The 27,245-nt window shown below is 36.9% G+C and overlaps 1 protein-coding gene across 1 annotated transcript in view; it reads right to left on the bottom strand.

Annotated features, from left to right (window-relative positions):
• r (carbamoyl-phosphate synthetase 2, aspartate transcarbamylase, and dihydroorotase rudimentary) overlaps positions 1-23,368 on the bottom strand; it is a 243,477-nt gene extending 220,109 nt beyond the window's left edge. Inside the window, exons 1-2 of the mRNA XM_089097829.1 lie at positions 23,226-23,368; positions 6,034-6,175 (exon numbers count right to left, since the gene is read on the bottom strand). Coding sequence (XP_088953955.1) covers positions 6,034-6,175; positions 23,226-23,319 — 236 coding nt within the window. The 5' untranslated portion in view covers positions 23,320-23,368. The remainder of the gene's footprint in view (positions 1-6,033; positions 6,176-23,225) is intronic.
• Between the last annotated feature and the right edge of the window lie 3,877 nt (positions 23,369-27,245).

Here is a 27,245-nt window from a genome sequence, read left to right as displayed (position 1 = left end):
GGATGCTTTATGCCTTCTGAATTATTTGCGTCGCCATTTCAAGTCGAGTGACTGCAAAGTTAGGGCTCCTCTGAAGAAAACGTATTAATAACACATAAGTAGTATCAATAGACTCATTATTTTGTCGAGGAGGCTTCCACTTCCATGAGTCAAATACACCAGGCGGTGGGTACCAAGCACGGCGGAAGTGTATCGAACACGGCGGAACTGAGCAGCACACGTGGCGTTCTGAAATATACACCAGGTGGCGGGAGGTAGCTGCCCACTCGTATTTTATGCTCTTTCCAAATATCATGGTTGATTTTCTGACAATGCGCATCACCCCTTCCCACTAATGGCCCCGTATTTTTAGTCCTAATAATGTATTTTGTTGCCGTTTCTCATCTTATTAAAAACAAGAAGCTTTTTTTGTCTTGATGAATCCAGTTTCGCTTGAGTGATAAGATGTAGATTAAAAATATTATTTAAAATTATTTAAAAATGTGGATAACAATAGAAGAAAACATGATAATCTGATTAATAGATACATACTTTACATTATAAATGTAAGAATTTTTTTAGTGTTTTCTTTCAGCTTTTATACATTTCCTGAACTAAACATGGAACCATCAGCGGGGGGGGGGGTGCAATTTTAGAAAGGCTACCTTAATATATGTAAAGACCACAAAATAAGATGCTACGGGCTTTTTTTTCTTCTTTTGACATTCTTCCTTTAGAGAAGGGACGGATCTAAGAGGGAGGGGGGGGGTCTGGGGGGTAGCCTTCCCCCAGCATTGGTTTATTTGGGTGCCGGCTCATAAATCACTTTTTGATTAAATAAAGTTTGAACCCTAATTTTCCAGCTCTGGAACGCGTCAGTTCCTTCTCAAGGAACTGGCACGTTCCTTCTAATTCATTAGTTCCTTCTAATGATTAAATAAAAAAAAACAAGTTATTTAACTGAAAGTAAAGAGCGACATTAAAACTTAAAAATGCCGTGTATGAAAGGGGCGTTCCCCTTCTCAACGCCTCGCTCTTTACGCTAAAGTTTTTTATTGTTTAAAAAAATTGAGTTGTGAGAAATAGTCAAAAGCGTAAAGGATTTTCAGAATGACGGAGAAATGACGGAAATACCAAAACGTTACAATCAAGATCCAACAAATATACAAAACGACAAAAAATTGACTATGTTAATGGATTGCTCGGACAAAGAATTTCTCCTGAACATGACTATTACATTAGTTATACAGTTCCTTATTCTTTAGCACTTACCTGTATAGAATACACCTTGAAACCAGCTATTAAAATCCTTAAAGACAACTCCATTGCGGAGTTTTAAAGTTGAGTTGTTCAGCACTATGCACTCAACAAAGCAAAACTAAAATGGAAACGATACGAAAAAAGGGGGAAACGAAAAAAGGGCAAAACGATACAAAAAACGAAAAAAGGGCCTTAAGAACAATATACGATCGGGCATACTCCCCTGTCACTTTCTCGTGCTAAAGCTCAGCCAAAGCCCTCTAACTAGGAGGAGGGAGGCTTTGCAGAAGGTGCTTTCTGATTCTCAGGTTTCTGGAGTTTTCTCCATCTCAAATTCCCACCCGCCCTCGTCACGGTAAATGCGAGAACAGGGTATGTCAAATCTTTTATACCCTCGTTTGTCGAATAGTAAAGAAAAAGCCAATGATGGGAAATAACCTCTATGTATTCATTTTTTCTTCCTTAATTTTAATGGCAATGTGTTACATACATTGCAAGAAGGAAGTGTTGCTCCTTCAGGGAGTCTCTCAGCATATCTGCATGATTAAGTTAGGTAGTAATCTGATTTTTTCCGTGTTTAAAGGAAACATAATATTTTTAATTAATTTCATCTTTATGTTCCTGGCCACCCCCAGCCCATTCAGCATGCCCCCAGGTGGCGATAGGGGAACGCCCTACAGATATGAGTGGTATGTCCATAGGAGGAGCAAATCAAAAGGAGGCCTTGTTCTTCGGGGTCCATAATAGAAACTGGGGCAACTTCGCCAGGGTACATAAATACTGGCGAAACAGGAAGAAGGTGCCTTAAGTGTAGACTCAAATGGACCCACTGACTTGTCCTCCTCTATAGGAGGACAACTGCGGCAGGGCGTAAGATCCAGATCTATGGACAACGGCCTCTGCAAAGGGCTGCCTTGACCTTTTTGGGGTACCTGCAAGACTGGGGACCTTGCGGTCAACTCTATTCGCACTTGAGGTGCCCCCCCCCCCCTTGAGGCGCTACTTGACTGGCGCCCCTCGAGGAAATTATAGCCTAGTAAACGATACAGCATTCGCACAGGATTCTGACTCCTTGGTATGTTTTGACGAGCGTCTTCGGGCTGAAAAACCTCTTCCTAGCTAATTTATCTAGCTGCCTCACCGTAGTAGCATAATATTTATAGGCACGAATATATAATGAGTTGGAGGTAATAGGCTTGAGATTGTCCGTGCAGGATTTTGACTCTTGTTGATAGAAGAGCATCACAAAGTGCTGAAAACCATGTTATGACTAAGATGAGCCCAGGATTGCACAAAACCTGCATTCATGGAGGTCCCAGGGACTGCTTGCTGTCCGGTTCTAAGCCGGCTTAAGCACTTCGGTGTAGACTTGAGAAGATATGTGATCCCCGTCCTGCATTGGTATCCGGGATCATTGCTTTTCCTGAGGCAAAAATAATTTCAATCATTTAAAGAAGATGAAAATTGGAACTTGAAATGTTACGACGTTAAAAAATGACTATCGTATCGACATTTTGACTGACGAATTCAGACGATTCGAGCTGGATTTATTAGGAGTTTCAGAAACTCATATCCCAGGAGAAGGAAGCATGAAATTAGGTGATATAGAATTTGTTTACTCAGGCAGGAAGGATGGGGTACATAGACAGGAAGTAGGGCTCATGATGAATAAGGAAGCTGCTAGGTCTTGTTTAGGCTGGGAAGGTATTAATAATAGAACACTAATTGCTCATTTTATGACTTAAAATTTCAGGGTATCAGTTATAGTAGTATACGCCCCTGTAGAACCGATTGACGGAGATATTAGTGACTCAGATGAATTTTACTTACAGTTACAGGAGCAAAAAGACAGGGTCGCAGGTAGAAATATGATGTTATTACTGGGAGATTTTAACGCCCAGGCTGGTAGAAATAGGGATAGATGGTATCCTAGCCTAGGTAAATTTGGTGTAGGAAAAGAAAACAGTAATGGATACAGACTTTTGTAATTTTGTAGGTATAACAATCTAGTTAAAACCAATGTGGTGTTTGGTCATAAAATGGCTCATAAGTTAACTTGGCATTCACGTGATGGTAAGACAGCAAACCTTATTAATTATGTTATATTAAACTGAAGACTGGCCGGATCAACACAATATACTAGGGTATATAGGAGTACCGTTATTGATGTTAAATGTAAAGATCAACATCTAGTAGCGTCAAGGGTAAATATAAAGCTGAAATATCGGAAGGGTAACTACCTCCCGGGAAGTTATGATGTTGGTAGACTCCAGGATGAGAAATCGAGAGAAACTTTCCAGGAACATTTGAATACTAAACTCAAGAGTTTAAAATTTGATAGTGTGGAAAATGGTTGGAATAATTTTAGAAAAATAATTTGTGAAGTTGCTGAAGGTGTATTAGGGAAGAAAGCTAGAACTGCAGCTAAGAATATTGGTGAAAAAGCTTTATGTTTAATAGAAAGGACAAGGGAACTCTACAAGAATTATTCGAGTGATAAATCATATGGAAACAACAGGAATGAAAAGAAAGAGCAGTAAGCATGAGAATATGAATTAAGGGCTTGTGAAGTGGAGACCATGGATAAAATTGCCGAGGATCTGGAAGATGCAGCTAGACGGCATAATAGTAAAATATTGTACTGGCATGTTAACAAATTGAGAGGGAGCAGTCAATCCGGACTGGGCCCAGTTAAAGATAGGAATGGGGGCGCAATTAGCGATAAGGAAAAAAATAAAGAGAGATGGGCCGAACATTTTGAGAATTTGCTTAACCGAGATAGAGTTAAAGGAACAAATATAGAGGAAAGTGAAAAAGTTTATGATACCTTGAATGTGAGGGAAGATTTGTTATGTGAGGAAGAATTGGCGACAGTACTAAAAGCACTAAAAGGTAGTAATGCTCTAGGTACTGATAGTGTGGTAAATGAGTTTCTTAAGTATGGTGGCTCTGAGGTTAGAAATAAGTTACTGAAGATTATAAATATGATTTCTGAAAATGGGGAAGTACCTCACGATTTTAAGAAAACCTTAATTAAGACACTTAATAAGAAAGGTGATAAAAGTGAGTGTGGTAATTATCGAGGCATTAGTCTGGTCTCTGTAGGTAGTAAATTACTTAGTAATATGATACTTTTTAGACTGAGAGATGCCGTAGACAAAGTTTTAAGAGAAGAGCAGTGCGGTTTTAAAAAAGTAAGAGGATGTGTCGACCACATTTTCACTCTTAGGCTAATACTTAAGAAGTACCTGAGTTTTCAAACACCTTTGGTCCTCGGTTTTATAGATAATGAGCAAGCGTTCGATTCTGTTGATAGAAGAGCTTTAGTAGAGGTTTTATACTTGTATGGTATACCAGACAAATACATTAAAGTGATTAGTGCAATGTACGAGAATAACACTGCTGCGGTTAAAGTAGGAAATGAGGTTAGCAGCTGGTTTTGTACTAAATCAGGAGTTAAGCAGGGTTGTGTTCTATCCTCCTTTATATGGATTATTTTGATGGACTTTGTCTTAAGGAGCACAGGAAAGGCAATGGGAGACCACGGAATCAAATGGGGAAGAAAAAGTCTCATGGACTTGGATTCTGCTGATGATTTAAGTATCCTAGATGAAAGTGTGAGCAAAATGAATGAAGTTTTAGAGGTTTTGTGAGTTCAGGGTGCTAGAATTGGTTTGAAAATTAATGTTAGGAAGACTAAGTTACTAAGGCTAGGAATAAGTGAAGATGAAAAGGTCATGTTGGGTAATGGAAAGATTGACCAGGTGGGCAGCTTAACTTACATTGGTAGTATTATTAGTTAAAGACGGTGGGAGCAGTGAAGATATTAAAGGTAGAATAGCCAAGGCTCAGGATGTTTTTTCACAGTAGAAAAAAGTTTGAAAGAATAGGAAGATAAGTCTGCAAACCAAGATTAGAATATTAGAAGCTACAATGATGACTGTGGTCAAATATGCCTCTGAAGCATGGGCGCTTCGAATAACGGATGAAGATTTGCTAGATGTTTTCCAGAGAAATTGCCTACGGATTGTTTTGGGTACCCAGCTGACTGATCGTATTTCAAACAATAGTCTGTACGAAAAATGTGGTTCAATTCCGTTCTCTAGGGCTATAATGAAAGAAAGGTTGAGGTGGCTAGGACACGTTGTGCGGATGAAGGATGACAGATTGCCAAATATTGTTCTTTTTGGCCAACCGTCTAGGGCTAAACGGAAAGCAGGTGATCCTCGTCTGGAGTGGGAGGACGTCATAAAGAAATATTTAAAGGAAATGGGAACTAGGTGGGCGGGTGTAAAAAAGGAGGCTTTGAATAGATTGAGGTGGAGGAGGAGCGTACGTAGCTGTGTTGGCCTCAGGCGGCTTGGTGCTGCGGTGAGTTGTTAGTAGTAGCAGTAGACAAAGAATATTTTCCAGGTTTATTGCATATTTTCAAAAAAGCTAAAAACGCATAAAAATTAACAACACGTTTATACAGTTTTTCTCATGTAAGTTAATAGCAAAATTGAAACATTAAACTGACTGCTTCTCAGCCATTGCAACAGATTTCTATTAAATTAGTACAAATAGTCCAACTGACTTCACCTCCCTGTATTTGTAGGACTATGTAAAACTGGCACTTTACAGGTTTAAAACAAGGCCGAGTACTATATTAGGTAATTTCTAAACTAGTAAATATTTTTTTATACATAAATATTTACAAACTTTCTAAACTAACCCCGTAAACGCTTTAGTATATTCACAACCGGAAGGGAACCACTGATAACCTAAACTAACTTAGCCATCTCATCAACTTACTTTGGCAGTCCAAACTCATCTTTGATTTCTTCCGAGGGTACCCCATAATTTCCGACCAAAGGGTAAGTGAAGACGAGAAGTTGCCCTCTATAAGAAGGATCCGTTAAAGCTTCAGGGTATCCAACCATACCCGTTTGGAAAACTATAAATATATATTCAGCTGTAAATATACTCTTCTATATTTAGCAACATACATTAAAACACTTGAGAAAAAGACAAAGTAGAAGCCTAGAATATACTCTGTAAAATCTTACCAGGAGAAATGGCTCAGAGACTAAAAATACCAGGGACATCAAAATTAAAGCTTTGCTTATTTTTGCTGATTTTTTTTATTTTTGCACATTTAATATTTTCAATTCAGAGCCCACTACTATCAAAACTGCACGTGGGGGTCATTTTCATTAAACTGAATTTTTTCCATTAAACTGATTTTTGTTTTCATTTTTCCGTGAAACTGGTCTTTTTCATTAAACTGAATTTTTTACATTGAAGTGATTTTTTTATTTTTTCATTTTCCATGAAACTGGTCTTTTTCATTAAACTATTTTTTTTTCCTTTTGGTTATATGGTGTGTAAGATTCTGCTTAACCAATTACAGCAACAAGATTTAATTTTCACTGTCCTTGGTGCTTCGAAGTTATAATCTTTCTCATGGACATAAAACGATATTGGTCTCATAACGATCGTTCCTAAAGTAGATTACAGCAAACCCATACGCAACTACGAAGATATTTAATGCCTGGATACTCAAAATGAGGAACTGGGATGAGGAACTCTGACAGTAGTGGTGTATAAGCATCCATTACAATATGGTATCTTTGATGTTGACACACTGAACACTTTTAATACTGAAACAAGATTGCGTCACCTGCTCACGGAAACAGAGCATGCCCTTGAAACAGGGGCTGTCTTCTGGAATCCTATGCTAATTCCCTATCTATCTTCTGGAATCCTATGCTAATTCCCTATCTGTCTTCTGGAATCCTATGCTAAATCCCTATGCTAATCTTGTTGTCTGCTAGAACCACCCATACCTGCAGTGGCGGAGTAGGCTAAAATTTCTGTACCAGTATCTGAATCACTGCACAAAGATAATATAACAGTAAGTTTAAGATTGATGATTTCTGGCGCGTCATTCTCAGTGCGTACAAACAGCTCCTCCCACTTCCTCTTGCATTCTTGCATTAAAGGGTTAGTATGTATTCGTCAATCAATGAAAAATGGTTCGAAATTGTATTATTCGTAATTGCGGAAGCAGAAAGATACTTGGTGAGCTGGCGAAGTGGTTTGCAACTGTCCCATCCCACAGGTATGACTTAATCTATATACAATTATGAAAATCTGTTATTTATATGTAGTGAACTTAACTGAATGGCCTACGTAGGATTTATAAAAAGGTGGTGAGGGGTTGATGAAATTTGTGAAAATAAGAAAATTTCTAGTGTTAAATTCTAATCAATACTGCAACAGGGAAATACCCGAAATTTAATAGTGGAGAGGGATCCACGAAGTGGCGGGAGTATTTGAAATTTGCCACAAAATGTTTCACCACAAAGGGGCAAACTAACAGTTTTAGCACAGATCATGTATTAAGTTTCACAATAGTCTGTGGTTTTAGATAGTAATATTGTGCTATGGAGTATCAAACCTTTTTTTTTTTTTATTGGTGAGGATAAATGTTCCCTTTAATTTCCATTTTATTTTGTTTTCCTTTTAATTTCCGTTAATTTTCATTTAATTTTTCCTCATTTATGCTCTTTTTTGGGCCATAGAAATGTCATTCGAAATTTGATAGAGGATCTTTGTTTTACTTTTAATAATAAATATATAAGTATATGTATATATATATATATATATATATATATATATATATATATATATATATATATATATATATATATATATATATATATATATATATATATATATATATATATATATATATATATATATATATATATATATATATATATATATATATATATATATATATATATATATATATATATATATATATTCAGCTCCTCTCATTTGATCTGCCATCAGCGGTCCTATTACACTGGAACACGTATTTTGGCAGAAACGTACTAAAATTGCATTTCAAATCAGCTCGAAACTTCGAAACCTCCTTGTAATTCCTTAAAACATCTAATAATAGCATAGCTCTGCTAATTATCAAGTTTTATATATATATTAGAATACACTAATTTAAGATAAGATTATTCAAAATTTAGTGCTACAAAGTTGAAGCCAAGTTTCGCGTTCAAGAGAAATCTGACTTGTCTACCCGTGAAAAGATCTAATGTCGCTTATGTTCTACGTTCTCCGGAGCACTCGCACCTCGGTCCGGGTTTTTATAATGGGTAAGATAGGAAACGATCATACTGTCTGTCTATTATTTATATACTGTGATCTGAATGTAATATTTTCTTAGCGAAAGGAGCAACATTTAATTTCCACACGGTAATGAACGCATTTAATATGCATTTAGCGTTTAATATACTATAAGGAGGCTAAAGGTTTGATTGTATTTAAATAAATAAAATTGAAAAGGTAAAATGGTTTTTATAATAAATAAAATTGAATAAGAAAAATTTGAACAGCGTAATATGTATTTTCATTTCAATGCCTTAATAACTGGAAACGAGAGTATTTGTAATATAATTCGCTTTCAGTGAAGCGCCAATGACGCAGAAGGCTTAAAATTTTCAAAGTTAGGAGAGGAGGCAGTAGCAAAAAATTCTTGTTTGTAGTGGAACTAAATTTGGCGTGAAAGGTCTTTTGAAGAAATAAGGTTGAACTAAATATTTGATATATAATGATGTCAATTGCTGAAAAGCCAATCAGTTCAAAATTTGAATTTACTGTAATTTCATTTTTATTTTCAATGTTGTAATAAGTTCGCAAGAAAATGTTTGTAATAAAGTGTCATTTTCAGTAAAGCGTCAATGACATAATAGGTTTTAGACTTTTACAGTTAGGGAAGGGGGCATTACCCATACTCTTCTTTGAATTGATTTTGTTCGTTTCGATCTTGATTCGCATATCTAATTAAAGCTTTATTCGTATTAAGGTTTATTTATTCATTTATGTTAGTAAATGTTGTATGTTTGTTTGCTATGATTGTTTACTTAGTTTCTGTTCGTTTTGGGCTTCATTTATGCTACACTACTAAAATATTTTTGTTCGCTTTAAGCTTGATTTGCATATTCAATTTTAGCTGAACTCGTTTTAAGATTTATTTATTCATTTATATTAGTACAACAAAAGAATAAAAAACGAAAGCAATACGAAACCGGAAGAATGGAACAACAAGAACAGTGCAAGAAGAGACAAGAAAACTAGAAACAAAATTTATTTGTAAAAGAAAACCAAAAACAATTGACCCCCCTCCCGCACAAAAAAGCAAATCAAATGTATTTAGGCTACTCCCATCCAGGTAATAAGAGTCCAGCCTAATGCGGGTTAGATTTTAAATAATTTTAGTTTTGTTGACGAGCAATTCTGATTTTCCTCTTCTCTTCTTCACTTGATTGGTCGTAATTCCTTTTTTCTTTTTGTTAGTCGTTTCTGTTCTTTTCTGGTTTTTATCGGCATTTAGCATGCCACGTTTAACGCATCTAAAGATATTAGCGATCTTTTTTTTCTTTCCTTGTCCTTTTTCAGTGGTTGGCGTTTACCCCCCCCCCCCGTCCCCGAAAATAAACCCCACGGAAAATATCCCCCAGAAAAAAAAACATGGAAAATAACCCCCCCCCGGGAAATATCACCCCCACGCAGCTGGTTGGTCTCCAATCCCTTCGGACTTCAAAAAAAGGACCAGAACTCCTAATTTCTGATCTAATGAGCACAGTCCGAAGTTTTCTGGATTTCCCGGTATGATCTGATTAAAAATCAGCAATTAAAATTTAGAAAACTAGGTTTTTTCAACTGAAAGTACAGAAAAACATTGAAAAAGACAAAAAATTAGTCCATATATGAGTGGGGCTGCACCCTCCTAAATCCCTTGCTCTTTAAACTAAAGTCCCCATTGCTTTGACAAAGCTTTTATTCTAACTAAGCAACCCTATAAGTTTGTGAAGTCTTTCTTAAAGAATTGAGAAAAAAGTCAAAATTAATCGTAAAGAAAGAAGGGCTTATGAGGGGGAAGCCCTATCATATATTTGTATTTTATTGCCAGAAGAAAGATCACGGACGCGTGTTTGTTTTTTTCCAGGGTGATCGTATCGACCCAGTGGTACTAGAATTTCGCGAGAGGGCTCATTCGAACGGAAATTAAAAGTTCTAGTTCCCTTTAAGTGACCAAAAAGTTGGAGGGCAACTAGGCCCCCTCCCACGCTCATTTTTTCCCAAATTCACCGAATCAAAATTTTGAGATAGCTATTTTGTTCAACATAGCCCAAATATCTAATAACTGTGTCTTTGAGGACGACTTAATCCCCCACAGTCCCAAGGGGAATGGCTACAAGTTATGAACTTTACCCATTGTTTACATATAGTATTGGTTATTGCTAAGTATACAGACATTTTCAGGTTTTTTTTCTGGTGGGGGGGGGGAGGTTTGGGGGATTCAGCTACGTAGGAGGATCTTTCCATGGAGGAATTTTTCAAGGGGGAAGAGGATTTCCATGAAGGGGGCGCTAAATTTCCCAGCATTATTTAAAAAACAATCAGAAATTAAACAAAAAACAAGTTTTTTCAACTGAAAGTAATGAGTAACATTAAAACTTAAAATGAACAGAAATTACTACGTATATGAGGGGTTCTTCCCCTCGTCAATTCCTCGCTCTTTACGTGAAAATATTTTTAGTAATTTCAAAAGAGCTATTTATTCTAATTAAACAGCCTTTGCGATTCAGGGGTCATTCTTAAAGAATTGGAACAAGATTCGAACTTTATTGTAAAGAGCGACGTATTGACGAGGGGACGAACCCCCTCATATTATGTGTATGAGGAAGTTCACCCCCTCGTCAATGCCGCGCTCTTTACGCTAAAGTTCGAATTTTGTTAAATAATGGCCGACATAAGCAATGATTTTGTCTTAAATAAGGCAATGTTTGTCTTACTTTCCTGCCAATCTTAGCATGTAATTTTACCTTAACCAGCTTCATAACTATGATTTTTATGTGATATTGAACCATAAATATTTTATGTCTTCAGCTTGTCCTTGTCCTTAAATAAATAAAAATAAGTTTTTCCAACTAAAAATAAGGGATAATATTAAAACTCAGACCGAATATAAATAACCACGTATATCTTTTAAAGATCTTTTCTTTAAATAATTTCAGTCATTTGAGTCAAGTGCTCAACTTGTGACTTTCATTTTCATAAAAATAGTTTCAACCTCTGCGACCGTTTCGTTACTATGCCTTACAAAATTAGTTCCGCAAATATTGCTAATTTAAGCTACGTGAGAGAATTTTTCCAAGGAGAAATTTCTCATGGGGAAGGGAATCCATATAAGGATGAGCTGGATTTCCCGAGTTATTTAAAAAACGACCAGCAATTGAATGAAAAACAAGTTTTTTTCAAATGAAAGTAAGAAGCAACATTAAAGCTTATAAAACGAAAAATATTACGTATAATAGATGGGCTGCCTCTCCTCAATAGCTCGCTCTTGCGCTAAAATTTCTTTTTTAACTTATGAAAGCGGTTACTATTCTAATTAAAAAGCCTTTGTGATTCAGGAGTCATCAGATAATAAAGTAAAGACCATACAGCTCCATTTTAAAGAATAAATTAGAGATAATGAAACCCAAAACGAAAAGAAATTACATAAACAATCATAGCAAAAAAAACATACAATAAGTAATAATATAAATGGATAAATAGATCTTAAAGCGAGTAATGCGTAAATTGAATATGCAAATCAAGCTTGAAACGAACAAAAATCACCACAAACAAGAGTTGGGGTATCGCCTTCTTCTCTCACTGTAAAAGTCTAAAACCTACTGCAACATTGGCGCTTTCCTGAAAACGAATAACATTAGAAATATTTTCTTTCGTAATTAATATTGAAAATAAACATTAAAATTACAGTAAAATTTTGAACTGATGAGCTTTAAGCAATTAATATTATTGTACATCAAATACTCAGTTTAATTAATTGGTTCTCTCTAAAATTGTTCAAGACGAATATAGGTTTAATGCAAGAAACACTAAAGATACTGCCCCCTTTTTTAATTGTAAAAATATATCGTCTACCGCGTCATTGATGTTCTACTGAGGACGAATCATATTACCAAGGTTGCATTTTCCACCGCTTGAAGTATTGAAAATATAAATAAAATTAGCGTGAAATAAGTCTTGAACTGATAGATATTTCAACAATTAATACAATTATATGCCAAATATTCAATTTGATTTTGTTTATACTTTCCAAGACTGTTCAAGACACATATAATTCTCAGTAAAGCGCCAATGACGCAGTAGGTTTTAGACTTTTACAGTGAGAGAAGGAGGCCATACACAAATTCTTGTTTGTAGTGATTTTTGTTTGTTTCAAGCTTGATTTGCATATTCAATTTAAGTTTCACTCAGTTTAAGATTTATTTATTCATTTACATTAATATCTATTGTATGTTTGTTTGCATTGATTGTTTATTTAATTTCTGTTCGTTTTTAGTTTTATTTATAATTCAATAGCAATTTTTTTTCGTTTTAGGCTTGATTTGCATATTCAATCTAAGCATTACTCGCTTTAAGATCTATTTATCCATTTATATTATTTTGCTATGATTGTTTATTTAACTTCTGTTTGTTTTGGGTTTCATTTATTCTTTAATAGTAATTTCTGGCCGTTTTGAGTTTGAATTTTAACAGGCATTTGTATCCGCTGATCTTAAGTTTAATAATATGGCCTTTACTTTCAAAACTTCTTTTTCGGAAAGTTTTCTTTTTTAATAAATTCTTAAACAACAGGAACAAAAATCAAATTTAGTTTATTATAAGGTTATTATTATTTAAAAAAGTAAAATTAATATGCAAATTTCGCTTTAATCGTTCATAAACTGTGAGCCAAATTCGAACCTGCTTTAGTTGATAAACGTTCAGCAATTAAATATAAAAAAAAAGTTCTATTAAACTGAAAGCACAGAGCAACATTAAAACTTAAAACGAACAGAAATATTTCCGTATGTGTAAAGGGGTTGTCCCCTCCTCAACGCCTCGCTCTTTACGCAAAAGTTTTTATTGTTTTAAAAAGCACAGTTGAGACAAAGAGTCACACTTTAGTGTAAAGAGCGAGGCTTTGAGGAGGGAACAACACCTTTAATATACGGAATAATTTCTGTTGGTTTTAAATTTTAATGTCGCTCCTAACTTCCAGTTAAAGAACTTGTTTTTTTTTCATTTAATTCAAAAAAGGAAAGCCCATTGCTTACAAATAGCATTTGTCATTGGGAAGTAAACAGACATTATTCGGGAGGCAAAGTTTCTCTGGGGGAATTTTCAGTGGCTGAATGTGGGGGATGCCCCCTCTTAAATACTTCGTTCTTTATGCTAAAGTACGATTTTGTATCCCAATCCTTTACGAACAAAAAGTGAAACACAAGGTTCGTTCAATAACGTTAGCGTGAAGAGTGAGGTATTATGGAAGGAGTATCCTCCCCATTTCGTAATAACTTCTGTTCGTTTAAGTTTTAATGTTGATCCTTACTTTCAGTTGATAAAACCTGCTTTGTTTATTTAATCACTCAAAGGCACAAACAATTCTCAGAGGGAAAACATTGAAATGTCGCTGATTTCACGATTTGGATGCGTGAGGTAATAGCATATAGGCAGTTTATTGCCTTTGCATCCACTTTGTCAACGTAGCGTTAATCAGCTACTCAGGGGTGGTTAGTGACGTAAATTATGCAAATAAGGTACAAAATTTTCCTGGGGTTTTGACTATAACTGATATAAACAGTCGCGAAAACTCGTATACTCTCCATTAAAGATTTTTGGGAGACATCAGTCGCACACCTCTCTTCATGACTCCACCTTTCGCGCACGCACAATGAGAAATTTTTAACGCATTACAATGGGATACCTATAACTGTGAAGCTATTGCTCTGACGCACTGGTAACTTCCCAGTCCGTGCGCTGTGATGTCTCCCGTTTCTGAACCAAATTTTCGCTACTGTTTATATATTTACATTGTGACCTTGAGAGACAAACAAGAAATTCATGGAGTAAAATTGTTTATTGTATTTTATTACTTAAAAAATTTCACACAGCAAAAATAAACACTAGGCCAAAAAAAAAAAAATCATAACAAGAAGCCACTGGTCTCTGCGCACCGTATAGACCTTTCACATATATAGTATTTAAGCTTCATAAATGTCACTTTCAATATCACTCCTTTTACTTTCTTATGAACAACCTTCTTTCAGCCAAGTTACTATTCGATTCATGCAAAATGTGCTCTCATCGACACTGGTGTCACACTTTTCCTGACATTTTGTGCTTGCCTTCAGTTGGTAAATTTCTTCATCCAAGCACTGTAGCCTGTTCAATGGTTTTAGGTAATTTCCATCTGATTTCAGCAGATACTTGGCAGCCAAACGTAATTTTTCCACCTTTATTGACCTAAGGAACGTCTCAATTGCATGTTTCGCTTTATTTTCGATTACATCCAACTTCTTGGAAAGGTTTTGCACTGTTTCTTCAAGATCCATAATTTTACGTTCTATGTCTGCATCTAACCTTCTACAACCCCTAAGATAACACCACAGGTCTCGTACGTCTTCATCTTGTATCACCATATCCGGGATATCAAGATCTTTGTCTGACTGAATTTTAAGGCTTCGAAAATATGTACTTTTTACAAACATCAGGAACCTTAATCTACCTTTGAGCGAGCTTTTCTTAGATGCTTTCAGCTTTTCCTGTCTCATTTCTCTGTCTAAATTATTTATCCTCTTTAAATCTTCTAAACACTTTGAAGTTGACTCTAACATATAGAGGCCAGCCAAACGGAATTCTTGAATCTGAATTATCTCGAGGATGGTGTCAATAGCGTTAACTTTGTGACTATCAATTGGATCCAGCTCATTGGTTAGAGTTTTAAGCATTTGATCAACATCAATGAGATCTTGTTGCGTAATATCACGTCTTGATAAATAATAACATATTTTGTCTTCTATTTGATGGATTTTGTAATAATCATCTTCAATGTCAATTCTGCTTTTAATTTCTGCTGGCTCCTCTTACCCTTCTCTTTCAATTCCTCTAAATCTCCATTTTTCTCTTCCACACAGGATTCACTTAGCTTGGTCTGGGCTGGCTTCGTTAATTCTCGAGTCATTGGCTTTACTTCAAGGACCTGTGAGCCATCTTCTTCCTGCAGAAGTTCTCCAAGCTCTTTTTCTAATTCCTCCTCGTCTGTTTCCTCGCCAAAAGCTAGAAGATTAGACATTGCATAGGATATCTATTAATACGTACGGAATGTGGGTCGGTACTCACTGCTTCAGCGAAGTATACAACGAAAGCGATGTCAACAGGAAAGCAGAAATATTTCAGTCCCTACTCTATGAGAAATACTTAGAAGTTTTCCCGGAAAAGCAATTTGTCGTGAGCGAATCTGACAAGCCCTGGATCACTCCAAAAATAAAACAGCTGAGTCGCGAAAAAACCTCTGTAAGGCAGTCAAGTGGTGACGCAACGTCGTTACGATTATTAAGAAACAAAATCGTTAGCCTTTGTCGCGAGGCAAGAAAGTCCTTCGGAAAATCCCTTTTGGACACTGAAATAAAAAAGGATCCCCGTAAATGGCACCGTCTAGTGAGGCAGATTGCTGGAAAAACAGTATCATCCAGTATCCGTATTCTGAACGATGATGGGTCCCTCGTGAGTGCAAATGACGTCAACAATTACTTTACTGACATTTGTACATCCTTTCCTGCCCCAACTAACACTGAAATATGAGAATCTACTGTCAATATGCCCTGACGAAGGTGAAATCGAAATAGTTGAGTATCAAGTTTTCAAAGAGCTGAACAAGTTGTGTCCATCCAGTAGCTCTTTTCCTGAAGAGCTACCTATAAGGTTAATACGAGAGTTCTCTCTTTTCCTTGCCAAGCCACTTGGACACATCATCAGCGAATGTTTCGCCCAGTCAACTTTCCCGTCGTGCTGGAAACGCGCATTTGTGCGTGTTATACCGAAGACTAAAACACCCAAATCTTGCAACGAGTTACGACCGATATCAATCACATCTACCTTTGCAAAAGTCACCGAGTCATTCATCCTGCGTGAATTGCTCAAGCAAACGCGGGAAAACATAGACCGTTACCAGTATGGCGGCCTCAAAGGTTGCAATACCTTGATATACCTCGTGCGCCTAGTTGACATTATCTTTAAGTGGCTTGACAAGGGCAGTACCTTCATCGACCTAGCTCTCGCCGATTTCAGGAAGGCATTTGACCTGATTTGTCATCTTACGGCAGCAAAAAATATGCGAGCAATGGGCGCACAGAAGCGGTCTCTTGCATTAGTGATGAGCTTCCTTCAGGACAGAATGCAGTGTGTATTTCCATTGTTTGAAGGTGACTTGATCTCATACTGGTCTAAACTTACCTGTGGAGCCCCTCAGGGTACAAGACTTGCTGGTTTCATATTTATCTTCCTCTTCAACTTCCTCCTTCAGAATTTCGAAGAGCGACTCAAATTCGTCGACGATTTATCATTTGTCCTCAAATATATCGTGAGAGAAGGTGTAATCGAACGTCAGTTCAGCGAGACCCTTCTGGCATCCTTCTCTGAGGACTGTGAACGTTACAAGTTGACACTGAATGCAGATAAATCAATGATCCTCAGGTTTTGCCCCTTAAAACGTGATCTGGAATTCCCGCAAGTCCCTTTCCCTATTGTTCTATCTGCAAAAAACCTCGGAGTCACATTATCGATGGACTGCACATTCACCGAACACGTGGAGAAGGTTATTAAGGCTGGCAATGCATCACTTCAGACCCTAGTCCTGATGCGCAGGTTTGGCTGCGACACTCAAAGCCTAAAAAATGCCTATATTACGTATGTGAGACCTCTACTCGAATATGCCGTCGCTGTCTGGGGACCTTTTGTCCAGAGCATCCACTACCTTTGCGATGACCTTGAATCTTTGCAGAAACGAGCTGTTAACATAATCGTTGGTAACAGAAGTGACGACTACAACAAACTCTTGCAAGAACTGAACCTTGAATCTCTCAGCGACAGACGATTATCACTGATCATGTCCCTCGGCAAGTCACTGCTATCTTCGCCCCATCACAGACTGATCCTCCCACCTGATGCTCCTGTTAACCAAAGAACCAGATCCCAGTCGAAGCTACAACCCCCTGTCTGCAGGACCAACCGCTACAAAAACACGTTTGTCCCCTTTTTCGTTGAAGCATACAACAAGACTTAGTGTTATTTGAATTCACGTGTTAGTGTTTTTATAGTGTTCTTTGTATTTTTTTTTTTTCTTCTCATATTGTTGTAAAGACGACATAAATTAGCCATGGCTACGCTGTTCGATCTTAATAAACCTATGTCTATGTCTATATCTCCTCACTTATTTCTTGCACATCCGCTAATTTATACATTTCAGATTGAAACTGCATCTTACTCCAATCTTCCAGCTCCTGTAAATCTTTATTTTTCTCTTCGAGACGGAATTCGCTTAGCTTGGTCTGGGTTGCCTTGGCTGTGATTACAGTAGGTAATGGCTCAGTCGTTGGCTTTACTTCAAAGAGCTGTAGGTCCATTTTCTCCCAGAGAAGTTCTCCAAGCTCTTTTTCTAATTCTTCCTCACCTACTTCCTGGCTAAGAGTTAGAGGACTAGGAATTTCTTGCCGTTCCACTAATTTACAGGTTTCAAGTTGACGATTAATTGTTGATAATGTTCCAAGTACCTGCTGCAACTGCTCCTCATATAACTTCTTTTTCTTTAGTGCTAGTAGAGCAGCTTCCTTGTTTCTCGCATAATTTTTCTTAGCGCCAATAAGCTCTTCAGCATTTCTTGTTTCCAAAAAATTCGTTTTAGTAGCGAGTTTATATTCAGCTTCTTTTAATCTCTGAATTGCTTCCCCTGATGAGCTTTTCTCTTGATTTTTATCAAAAAATTTTGGAATTGATTCAATCCCTCTTTTCTTAAAATTACCCCAAAATTCAGTTACTCTGCTTTGAGACTTGTTTGAATTTGTCTTATATTTAGCTTGCTCTCTTGACAGCATTATGTTTTTCAAAGTGTTTTCACTAATAGCTAACAATCACTATTGAGTTGAATTGTGTTAATGCATCTGTTTTATATGGCGCATGACGTCATGTCATGCGCCAATCCAATTCATTATATCCGATTCATTTTATCCAATTCATTATGACGTCATATCTTTATTAAAAGATGCAGGTGTTGAGAACCTCTTGTATCTGAAGATACAGTTTTTGTCAAAAATTGCCAGACACGACTTTTCCTGGTTTTGGAAAGACGGCTTTTGTACCACTTTTGATTCCTCCTTTTTTGCTGTTTATGTCTTAATGAAAGATAATGATTTACTGGGTTTAATTGGCTACTTTATAGTTTAGCAAAGAAAGTCTAAGGAATATATTTCCCCGTGATTAACGCATGAATATGTTTTGGACGAACGTTGCTTTCTCCTCCTCCGATGTTATGAAATAAAATCTTTGTGTGGGAAGCGAGCAGTAGCGTAATTTTGTCAAAATCCTGAGGGGGAGAGGGCAAAATTGGAGCCAATTTTTCAAAATCTAGTGACAATGAGAGTGAGAACTGAAAAATGAGCCATAAAGTACCATAAAGGAAAAGATATATCAAAGAAAACTGACCCGTTTCTGTGGATGCTTGAATTATGTAGGCCTAGCTTACTTTTGGCAAGATTTTTGAAGAAACTAAATTTCAGCTGGGGGGAGGGAACTGGGGTCTTAGGGGAGACTCAGGTCTGGGAGGGATAGTTGCCCACTCTGCCCCATAGCAAATTACGGCCCTTGAAGCGAGCAAATCATCAAACATTTCCCGAAACTCTTGCCACTTCTTACCCAAGATATCAAAGATATTTTTTTATGGGTGTGCGTGTAACTGAACCACCGTGTAACTGAACCACAAGCAACTGTACCCCTATAACTGAACCAACGTCTGACTGAACCCCTGTAACCCTCGTGTAACTCAACTACCAGGCAATTGAGCCCTATTGAATTAAACCCTCGTGCAATTAACCCCCAAGGGCAACTCAACCCCATTTAACTGAACCCCGTGTAACTAAACCACCGTGCAACTGAACCACCTTGCAACTGAACCCTCAGTTGCAACATGTGCAACTGAACCCTCAGTTGCAACATGTGCAACTGAACCCTCAATTTTTACATGTTCAACCTTGTTGGAATTGTTTGTTTCTTAAGTCATGATGTAAACACCAGTCAAGATCATTCATAAAAAGCTTGGTTTTATTTTTGAAAAAAAAAATTAAATGGACCATTTTATGTTTAAATAAAATGGTCATCTCAAAATTATCAATCGGATGTATTTGGGGGAAAAAGAGGGTGGGGTGGAAGCAGTTGGATCACTTTTAACTCTTAAAAAGTACACTGGAACTTTTAATTTCAAATCAAATGAGCCCCCCCCCCCCCCCAAGTTCATACAAAAATATTTTCCATAAATACCTTATTTGTTAAAATTGAGTAACTAGCTTAACTTACAACCCTTGCTCCAGCGGCTACTGGTGGGGTTTTTAACCCCAGAGGCATCGTTATTTGACTTTTATACTATTTTGAAAAAAAAAAATTTTTTTTTTTTGATCGGATGCATTTGGGGGGGGGGGGGGGTGGCGGTTGAGAGGGAAAGGCTGATTGTCCTCTGATTACCTTTGATTTTTCAAAATTGAACTTGAAATTTCAATTTCCAATCGAATGGGCCTACTCCAAAGTTTGTTATTTGAGTAAAATTTTAAACCATATCAATGTTTTTTTCAAATTTAGGAAATGTATTTGCACAACTTTAAAACCTTATAAATCGGGATTGAGCAATTTTTTCTCAGGTCGTCAAGTGGAGTACATGACTGAGGATCAGATCGATACTAATCCTAATCTTTCGTGGAAGCATCACAGGCACATGGCCACATTATTTCCGCCGGAGTTGGCATTCTCAGAAGACTGATTCACATTCTGCCGGAACGTACTCTTCGCACGATATATTTTGCAATTATCTACCTGTATGTATCATATGGATGTGCACTTTGGAGCAGCAATTTTTATGTTAATTACAAGCGTGCACAAATTCTACAAAATAAAGCAGCAAGAATAATTGGGAAGCATGTAAAAATGTGAAAGACACCATTAAGTCTCATAGGCTAGTCAATTTTGAACAGATAAGGGACTATCAAGCGGCGATGTTTGCGTTTAATGGTGTGCGTAATCTAGTCCCGGATACTTCTAATGAGTTTTGCCGTTTCAGAAGTTCTGTTCACGAGTAGGATACAAAAAATTGTGACAACTTGGTGGTGGACATCTAAAGTAGTATGAGATCTGGTTTACTTTGAAGTATCTTGGCCCTTCTGTATGGAATTCGCTTCTTGTAAGTGTTGGGGCGGCTACACACCTCCCAAAGTTTGAAAAAAGAGCATATCTTAGGTAATTAGTTGTTTTTTTGTTTTTGTTTTTGTTTGGGGGGGGGCGAGTAGATTATAGGGTTGGAGGGAGGAGCAGGTTGAAGGAGTAGGGTGGATTGAGTTGTATTTGGATGATGATTGTTACCCTGGGGGTCTTTGGGAGAAGGTGATTGTCTTTTTTTATTATTATTATTATTTTAATTAGTCTAGAATGTTTCTAGGAATATTTATGTAGGTTTTTTTAAATTTATTAATTTAGGATGCCTTTAGGAACGTTTGTGTAGTTAATATCTACACGCCAGCAAAATTTTAATTTTTCCCTAGCGTAGGGATTTATACCTGCAAGTTTATATTTTTGGTTATTATGTTAATAAAAGTCAAGTCAAGTCATAGTATTTTCTCTCGTTCAGACTACACTGATTATCTCCGAGTGGAAACAGAAACCCGGTTTCATTACAGATCAAAAAGAAAGTGTGGTCGCTCTCTGTATCATACAAGTACCATAATTATTATTTAGGCTAATCAATACATGACAATTAGGTTAAAAATTGGCGTGAAAATTCTGTGGGGATAGAGGGAAAGGTGCTATGGGCTATGCACAAAGGATAAATTTTTCAAAATGAAAGGGAAGGAATCGGCTCGGTATAGCTTAGAACATTTATTGAAAAATCAAAGGCGAAAATTTACCAGTAGCATCTGTCAGTCCTATAGAGGCCCCTACCCAGGGGCGTAATTGGGCAGGGGACCCCCCCCAGCTGAAATTTAGCATCTTCAAAAATATTCGCAAAACTAAGATAGGCCTACACAATTCAAGCATCCACAGAAACAGATCAGGGTACTTGTCAATTAGCTTGTACACACGCAAGATAGATGCTAAAGGAAACTAGTCAAACGGATATCAGTCAATATAGAATTAGATCGTAAAGCGTGGTTTGTCATTGCGTTTATAATATTTAATTTTTTATTTATTTTTTTTGGGGGGGGGAGGGTAGGAGGGAAAGGTATAAGTTATGTTACGTATTTAATATATGCTATGCTTTACCTCCCCCCCCACCCCCGTAATGTGCAAATATATATCCGAAATTTGTTTCTAAACTATTAGGCTATATTTTCATCATATTTGGTTTTATTTCATTAGCATTAACCAAAATTGACTTCTCGCGTGTGTACCAGCTAATTGACAAGTACCCAGATCAGTTTTCTTTAATAGGCTATACCTTTGCCTTTCTGGTACAACATGGCTCATATGGGCTCCAACTTTGCCCCCCCCTGCCAGGGTTTTGACGGAATTAAGCCAATGCCCCTCCCCCTTTCCATATAAATGGAATGCATTCCTGAGTTTCCGGTAGGCTACATAATTCAACAACTTTCCAACACACGGTAAATTTGCAGTGTGCCATATAGTTTAGCTAGGATGAAAGTGAAAACATCATTAGATGCCTTTTTTATGCTCTTTCATAATTCAACAATCGCTTCTGGGGCTAATTGCATCTTGAGCCCTTTAAGGGGCCCCGAAGGTATTTTATATGAATAATGTTAGAGCATAAGACAAGCATCAAATGATGTTTTTCACTTTCATCCTAGCTAAATTATATGGTCCACTGCAAATCTACCATGAAATTTAGCCACCCCCCCCCCCAATTAAGGCCTTACCCAGAGGGGGGTTAGGGGTTTTGAACCCCCCCCCCCCTCCGAAATGTTTGTTTGACTCGTAAAAACATAACAAAATTGGATATAAACAAATTTTGTATGCGTTTTTTGAGGCTTTTTGTGTAACCCCCCCCCCCCCCGAAAATTTTTTTTAGGATAAAACCCCCTCCGAAAAAAATCCTGGGCACGGCCTTGCCCCTAATGTGCAAATATATACCCTAAATTGGAATATAAGCTACCCTGAATTGTCGACGGCAAGGTTTCGAAATCACAAAATTCAGCGTTATTTTTGTTGACAGCATTCGAAAAACTTGAAACGGTAGGAAAATGGTTTATATTTGAGCTGCCGAATAAATGAGGTTTGAATTGTTATAAATAAGTATTTTCGGAATACTCCTTGAACAACCTATTTATAAACTAGTGATATGTTTTTAACCACTTTTAAATAACCCTAACTAGCGTTGATAACCTCTTTGTGTGGTTACAAAAATGAAATACCTTTGGGGCCCCTTTAAGGGCTCAAGATGCAATTAGCCCCAAAGCGATTATTGAATTATGAAAGAACAAAAAAAGGCATCAAATGTGATTTTCACTTTCATCCTAGCTAAATTATATGGCCCAATGCAAATTACCCCAACTCACATGTGATTAGCCTACAAAGTAGGCTTGGCCTAGGCTATAGGAAATCGCGGTAGGCTAAAAGCAATCTTGAACGTTGGCACAACCAGACCGCAGAGCAGCAGCCTCTGCATACATGCCTGGGCCCAGGAGGACAGTTACGACCCTGCTCCTCCCCCCCTCAATATTTTTTCTGACGCCCTCATTCCGTTTTTTTTGCCCTTATTTAAAATAAACTAGTCAATTATTGGCGCCCTCCCCAAAATTGCATTCTAGAGCTGTCTTTTCCTGGGCCTTCCCAAATTGGGGCCTAGCCCGATAGGCCTATTAAGAAAACAGACTTACCAACTTCCCCAGTCGCGGGTCTAATTGCACCAAACTGATATCCTTCAAAAACTCGTCCATTTTCTAATATCAACTTTGCCCTTATTTTACCCATATTTAACTGACCTAATTCAACCTCTTTCCTGTTTCACTTTTGCAGTTGAACTAAAATACTAGAGGACAGCGTTTGTTTACGAGAAACGGTATAGCCATACAGAACTTGTTTGGCTAATATATAATTTGTGCTGTTGCCAAGGCGGCAATTTGAATTTTCACATCTTCCAGGGATAAATTCATTATTCAACCTGGGTGTATTCAAAATGGAGTTGAGTCAGTCATCCGGATGAGGGGTGAGTCAAATCTTTTCCTTTAGGAGAGAATAAGTGTCCCCCAAAATCTCTGGAGTGATTAGGATCAATGTTACAACGATTATTACTGTACTAGGCCTATTGGGGGTATTGAGAAGGAAACATGCTAAGAAAAGAATTCTTACTTCATAATAGGCAGAAAAATTGTAATTACTATGATTTGAGGACGCTTCCACTACACTTTACCTGCAACCCCCTAATGCGCAAATACATACCCCAAATTATATATTTCTCAAGCATTTTGCCATGCGTCACTCTTGTTTCTATTTAATACCCGTAAATTGAATCAACGCTGACAAATCAAGAAATGGAAAAACACGTAGAAAATATAAAATTTGGCCTATATATTTGTACATTATGGGGGTTGGGGGAAAGCATAGTGGAAGTGGAAGTTCCCTGAAAACGTGGTAAATACAATCGTTCTGCATATTATGAAACAGGAATAGCTTCTTTACATGTTATGTTGCCTTCTTAATATTCCCTGTTGTGCTTTCACACTCTACAACAGTTTCACATTAGCTTAGTAGGTATATCACACTGTTCCGTAAGTATGTAAACTTATTGTGATTGGTGGATTATTTTTATTTAACAATCATAGATCGCTCCGTGTCCTTAAGCTATGTAGCTTTGTTACAGAAGGGCGAATTGAAAGAACTATTAATATATAAACTGGATTAGTATTTTATGAAAAGCTTTAGGTACTTGGTAATTAAACGAAACACGCCCAAGAAGTGAAGTTAGGTTAATCCTGATGAAATATAACCTTTATACAATGTTTAGTTTATATAGTAATATAATTTAGGCTATATATTTGCACATTAGGGGGGGGGGGTAAAGTATTGGACAGCACCCAGTTCTGTCCTAGTAGCCGGGCAACACACAAGAAGTGAAGTTTGGTTGATGCTAATGAAATAAAAAATAGGATGAAAATATAATAGTTTATGAACAAATTTAGGCTATATATTTGCACATTAGGGGGTGGGGGTATAGCATAGCATATAGGCGATTAAATACGGAACCTAATCAAATCTAGGTACCTTTTTTTCCTAAAAAAAATAAAGTTTAAATATAGCCTAGTTTCCAGAGTGAAAACCCTTGTTTATGCTGTGTCAGACAGCCAATTGCTGGGTAAATGGCTATCTGATTTTTGATTTTCTCGATGCGAGTTTCCCGGCTAATAGGACAGTACCCACTACCCTAAACCTATACTAACCCCCACCCCCAATGCGCAAATATATAGCCCAAATTATACAAGTCCAATACATTCTATCACCCAATCACTTGTCTTTGTGGCTAAGAAACCGGCTTTCTGAGATCTAACCTAATCGTAATTCTTGAGTGTGTTTCGTTTAATTAACAACTACCAAGCTTATTTTCACACTTTATTTGTGCAAGTTATTTTACAAGGTTGATTAATTCAAGGTTCAAGTCACTGTAATGCATTGAAATTTTATCGTTGGATTTTACTGCAAAAAGAAAAAAAAAAAAAATCGTTTCACGTTCTTACGCTTTGCAACTTTGTTAGGAAAGGGTCATGCGAAAGAGCTATTAGTTTATAAACTGGATTTGTACCAGGGTATTTTTTAATTAAGGTCCGTTTGATCATAAGTACACAACGAATGATTATTTAAAAAAAAGTGAACTTATTTTCAAAAAGTACATATTTTACTCTATTTAACAGCATAGTTGCCCATTTTGTTGTAACACTTATCATACCTCTCAACTAATTTTAAAGTAACCTCTGTATAAAAACTTGCCGCCTGTTCCGCTAACCAGGAATTCACTGCCGTTTTTACGTCGTCATCATCATTGTAACGTTTGCCACTGAGGTGTTCCTTGAGGTGGAGAAACAGATGGTAATTGATAATCACTCGGCGCAAGATCAGGACTGTAATGTGGGTGATCTAAAACTTCCCAGCCAAGTTTTTTTTCTTTTTTTAACCGATCTGTGGTTTTCGGGGGGTTAGGCTGTACGCTTCTGCATTGACAGATGTTCCTCTGTTGCATGAAGTTGACCAAAAAACACTATGCCTATTCCCAAACACCGACGCCATGATTTTGCGCTGGAGGAGAGGATGTTTTGCCTTCAAATTTTTAGGGGAGTGTGTGTGTTTCCATTCCATTTTCTGTTGCCTCGATTTGGGCGTGATATGCGAAACCCATGTTTCGTCTCCAGTTCAACCTGTTGCCACCTCAGTGGCAACCGTTAAAAAGGTGACGACGAAGTAAAACAGCAGTGTCCTCTTGGTTATTGGAGCCGGCGGTAAGTTAACTTACCGCCGGCTACTACTTTAAAGACTACTTTAAAATTAGTTGAGAGGTATGATAAGTGTTTCAAAAATACTTGGTAACTATGTCGAAAAAAGTATACACTTTCTAAAATATTACTTTTTGGAAATAATCTTTCGTTGTGTACTTATGTTCAAACGGACCTTAATTAAAAACACGCCTCGCATTTTATAAAAGCTTTTATTTACACAACTTACTTCACAAGAGTAATTAATTCTGGATTTACATTCACACAGCTGCGATGTACTGCAATTTAATTGTTGAATTTTAATGAAAAAAAGAAAAATATAGAATTGTGCAAAACCAGCCCAAATTATATCTCTCACATGTGTTTTTCCGTTTCTTGATTTCGTTATTGTTGTTCTTCTGAAGTCGAGTGTCTGGTCTCTTGTTGAAATTAACCAAACACTAAAACTAAAAAAGTGACATGGAAATTGGCAAATTTGCTAGTATAATCTCGAATAGGCTGGAAAAGTTGTTGCTTTTTTTGCTAAAATTAATTAAAAAAACGTCTCCTACAAAATAAGTTTTTCAAAGAAAAGTAAAAAACTCCATTAAACCAAAAATGAGCAAAAATAAAATCAAATAATCTACCAAGCTTGAAAGTACAACAAATCAGAATCGATAAACAAACGAAACCCAAAATGAACGGAAATTACAATAAATAACCGAGTCAAACTCAAAACGAGCAGAAATTAACATAAGTTGGGCTCAAAACCCCTTTGCCTTCCCAAGGCCAGAACATAATTTGCAATTTACTGAAAAAAATACAAATGAATGTGCATTGTCGGTTTAATATACATATACTGATATTTAGTAATCAAAATGTTAATATCATTTATTTTATTAAAGTTATAGAAGTAAAAACATTTATATTTGAAGTTTCTTGAACAACGAACAACTTGTTTTGAAGTTTCTACGACAACGCCTTCTATAAAACCTTAGATGCCCCCAGTGCATAACTTACAAATCTTGCCCTGAGGGCTGTGGGGGAGTGTCCTCCTCAAAAACATAATTTTTATCTGAAAAGCAACTACGCTCAACAAAATGGCTATCTAAAAATCATGTTTCGATGTGTTTGCGGAAAAGGTGGGCGTGAGAGGGGGCTTAGTTGCCCTACAATCACTTTCGACTATCAAAAGGGGCACTAGCCCTTTGAATTTCCAATCGAATGAGCCCTCTTTTAAGTTTCTACGACAAAGATTTCAATAAAAACTTATACACCCCCAGGGCATAACTTATAATCCTTGCCCTGAAGACTGTGGAGGGAGTGTCCTGCTCAAAGGTATAATTTCCAGAACTTAAAACTACGTTGAATAAAATGGCTATCTCAAAATTATGATTGGATCTGTTTGAGAAAAGGTGGGCGTGAGAGGGGGGTTAG

Source organism: Artemia sp. Qi Xiang Cuo, chromosome 12, assembly GCF_049724085.1.
Source record: "Artemia sp. Qi Xiang Cuo chromosome 12, ASM4972408v1, whole genome shotgun sequence".
Taxonomy (NCBI): domain Eukaryota; kingdom Metazoa; phylum Arthropoda; class Branchiopoda; order Anostraca; family Artemiidae; genus Artemia; species Artemia sp. Qi Xiang Cuo.
Note: the sequence above shows the minus strand (reverse complement) of the source record. Positions and strands in the feature narration are given on the sequence as shown.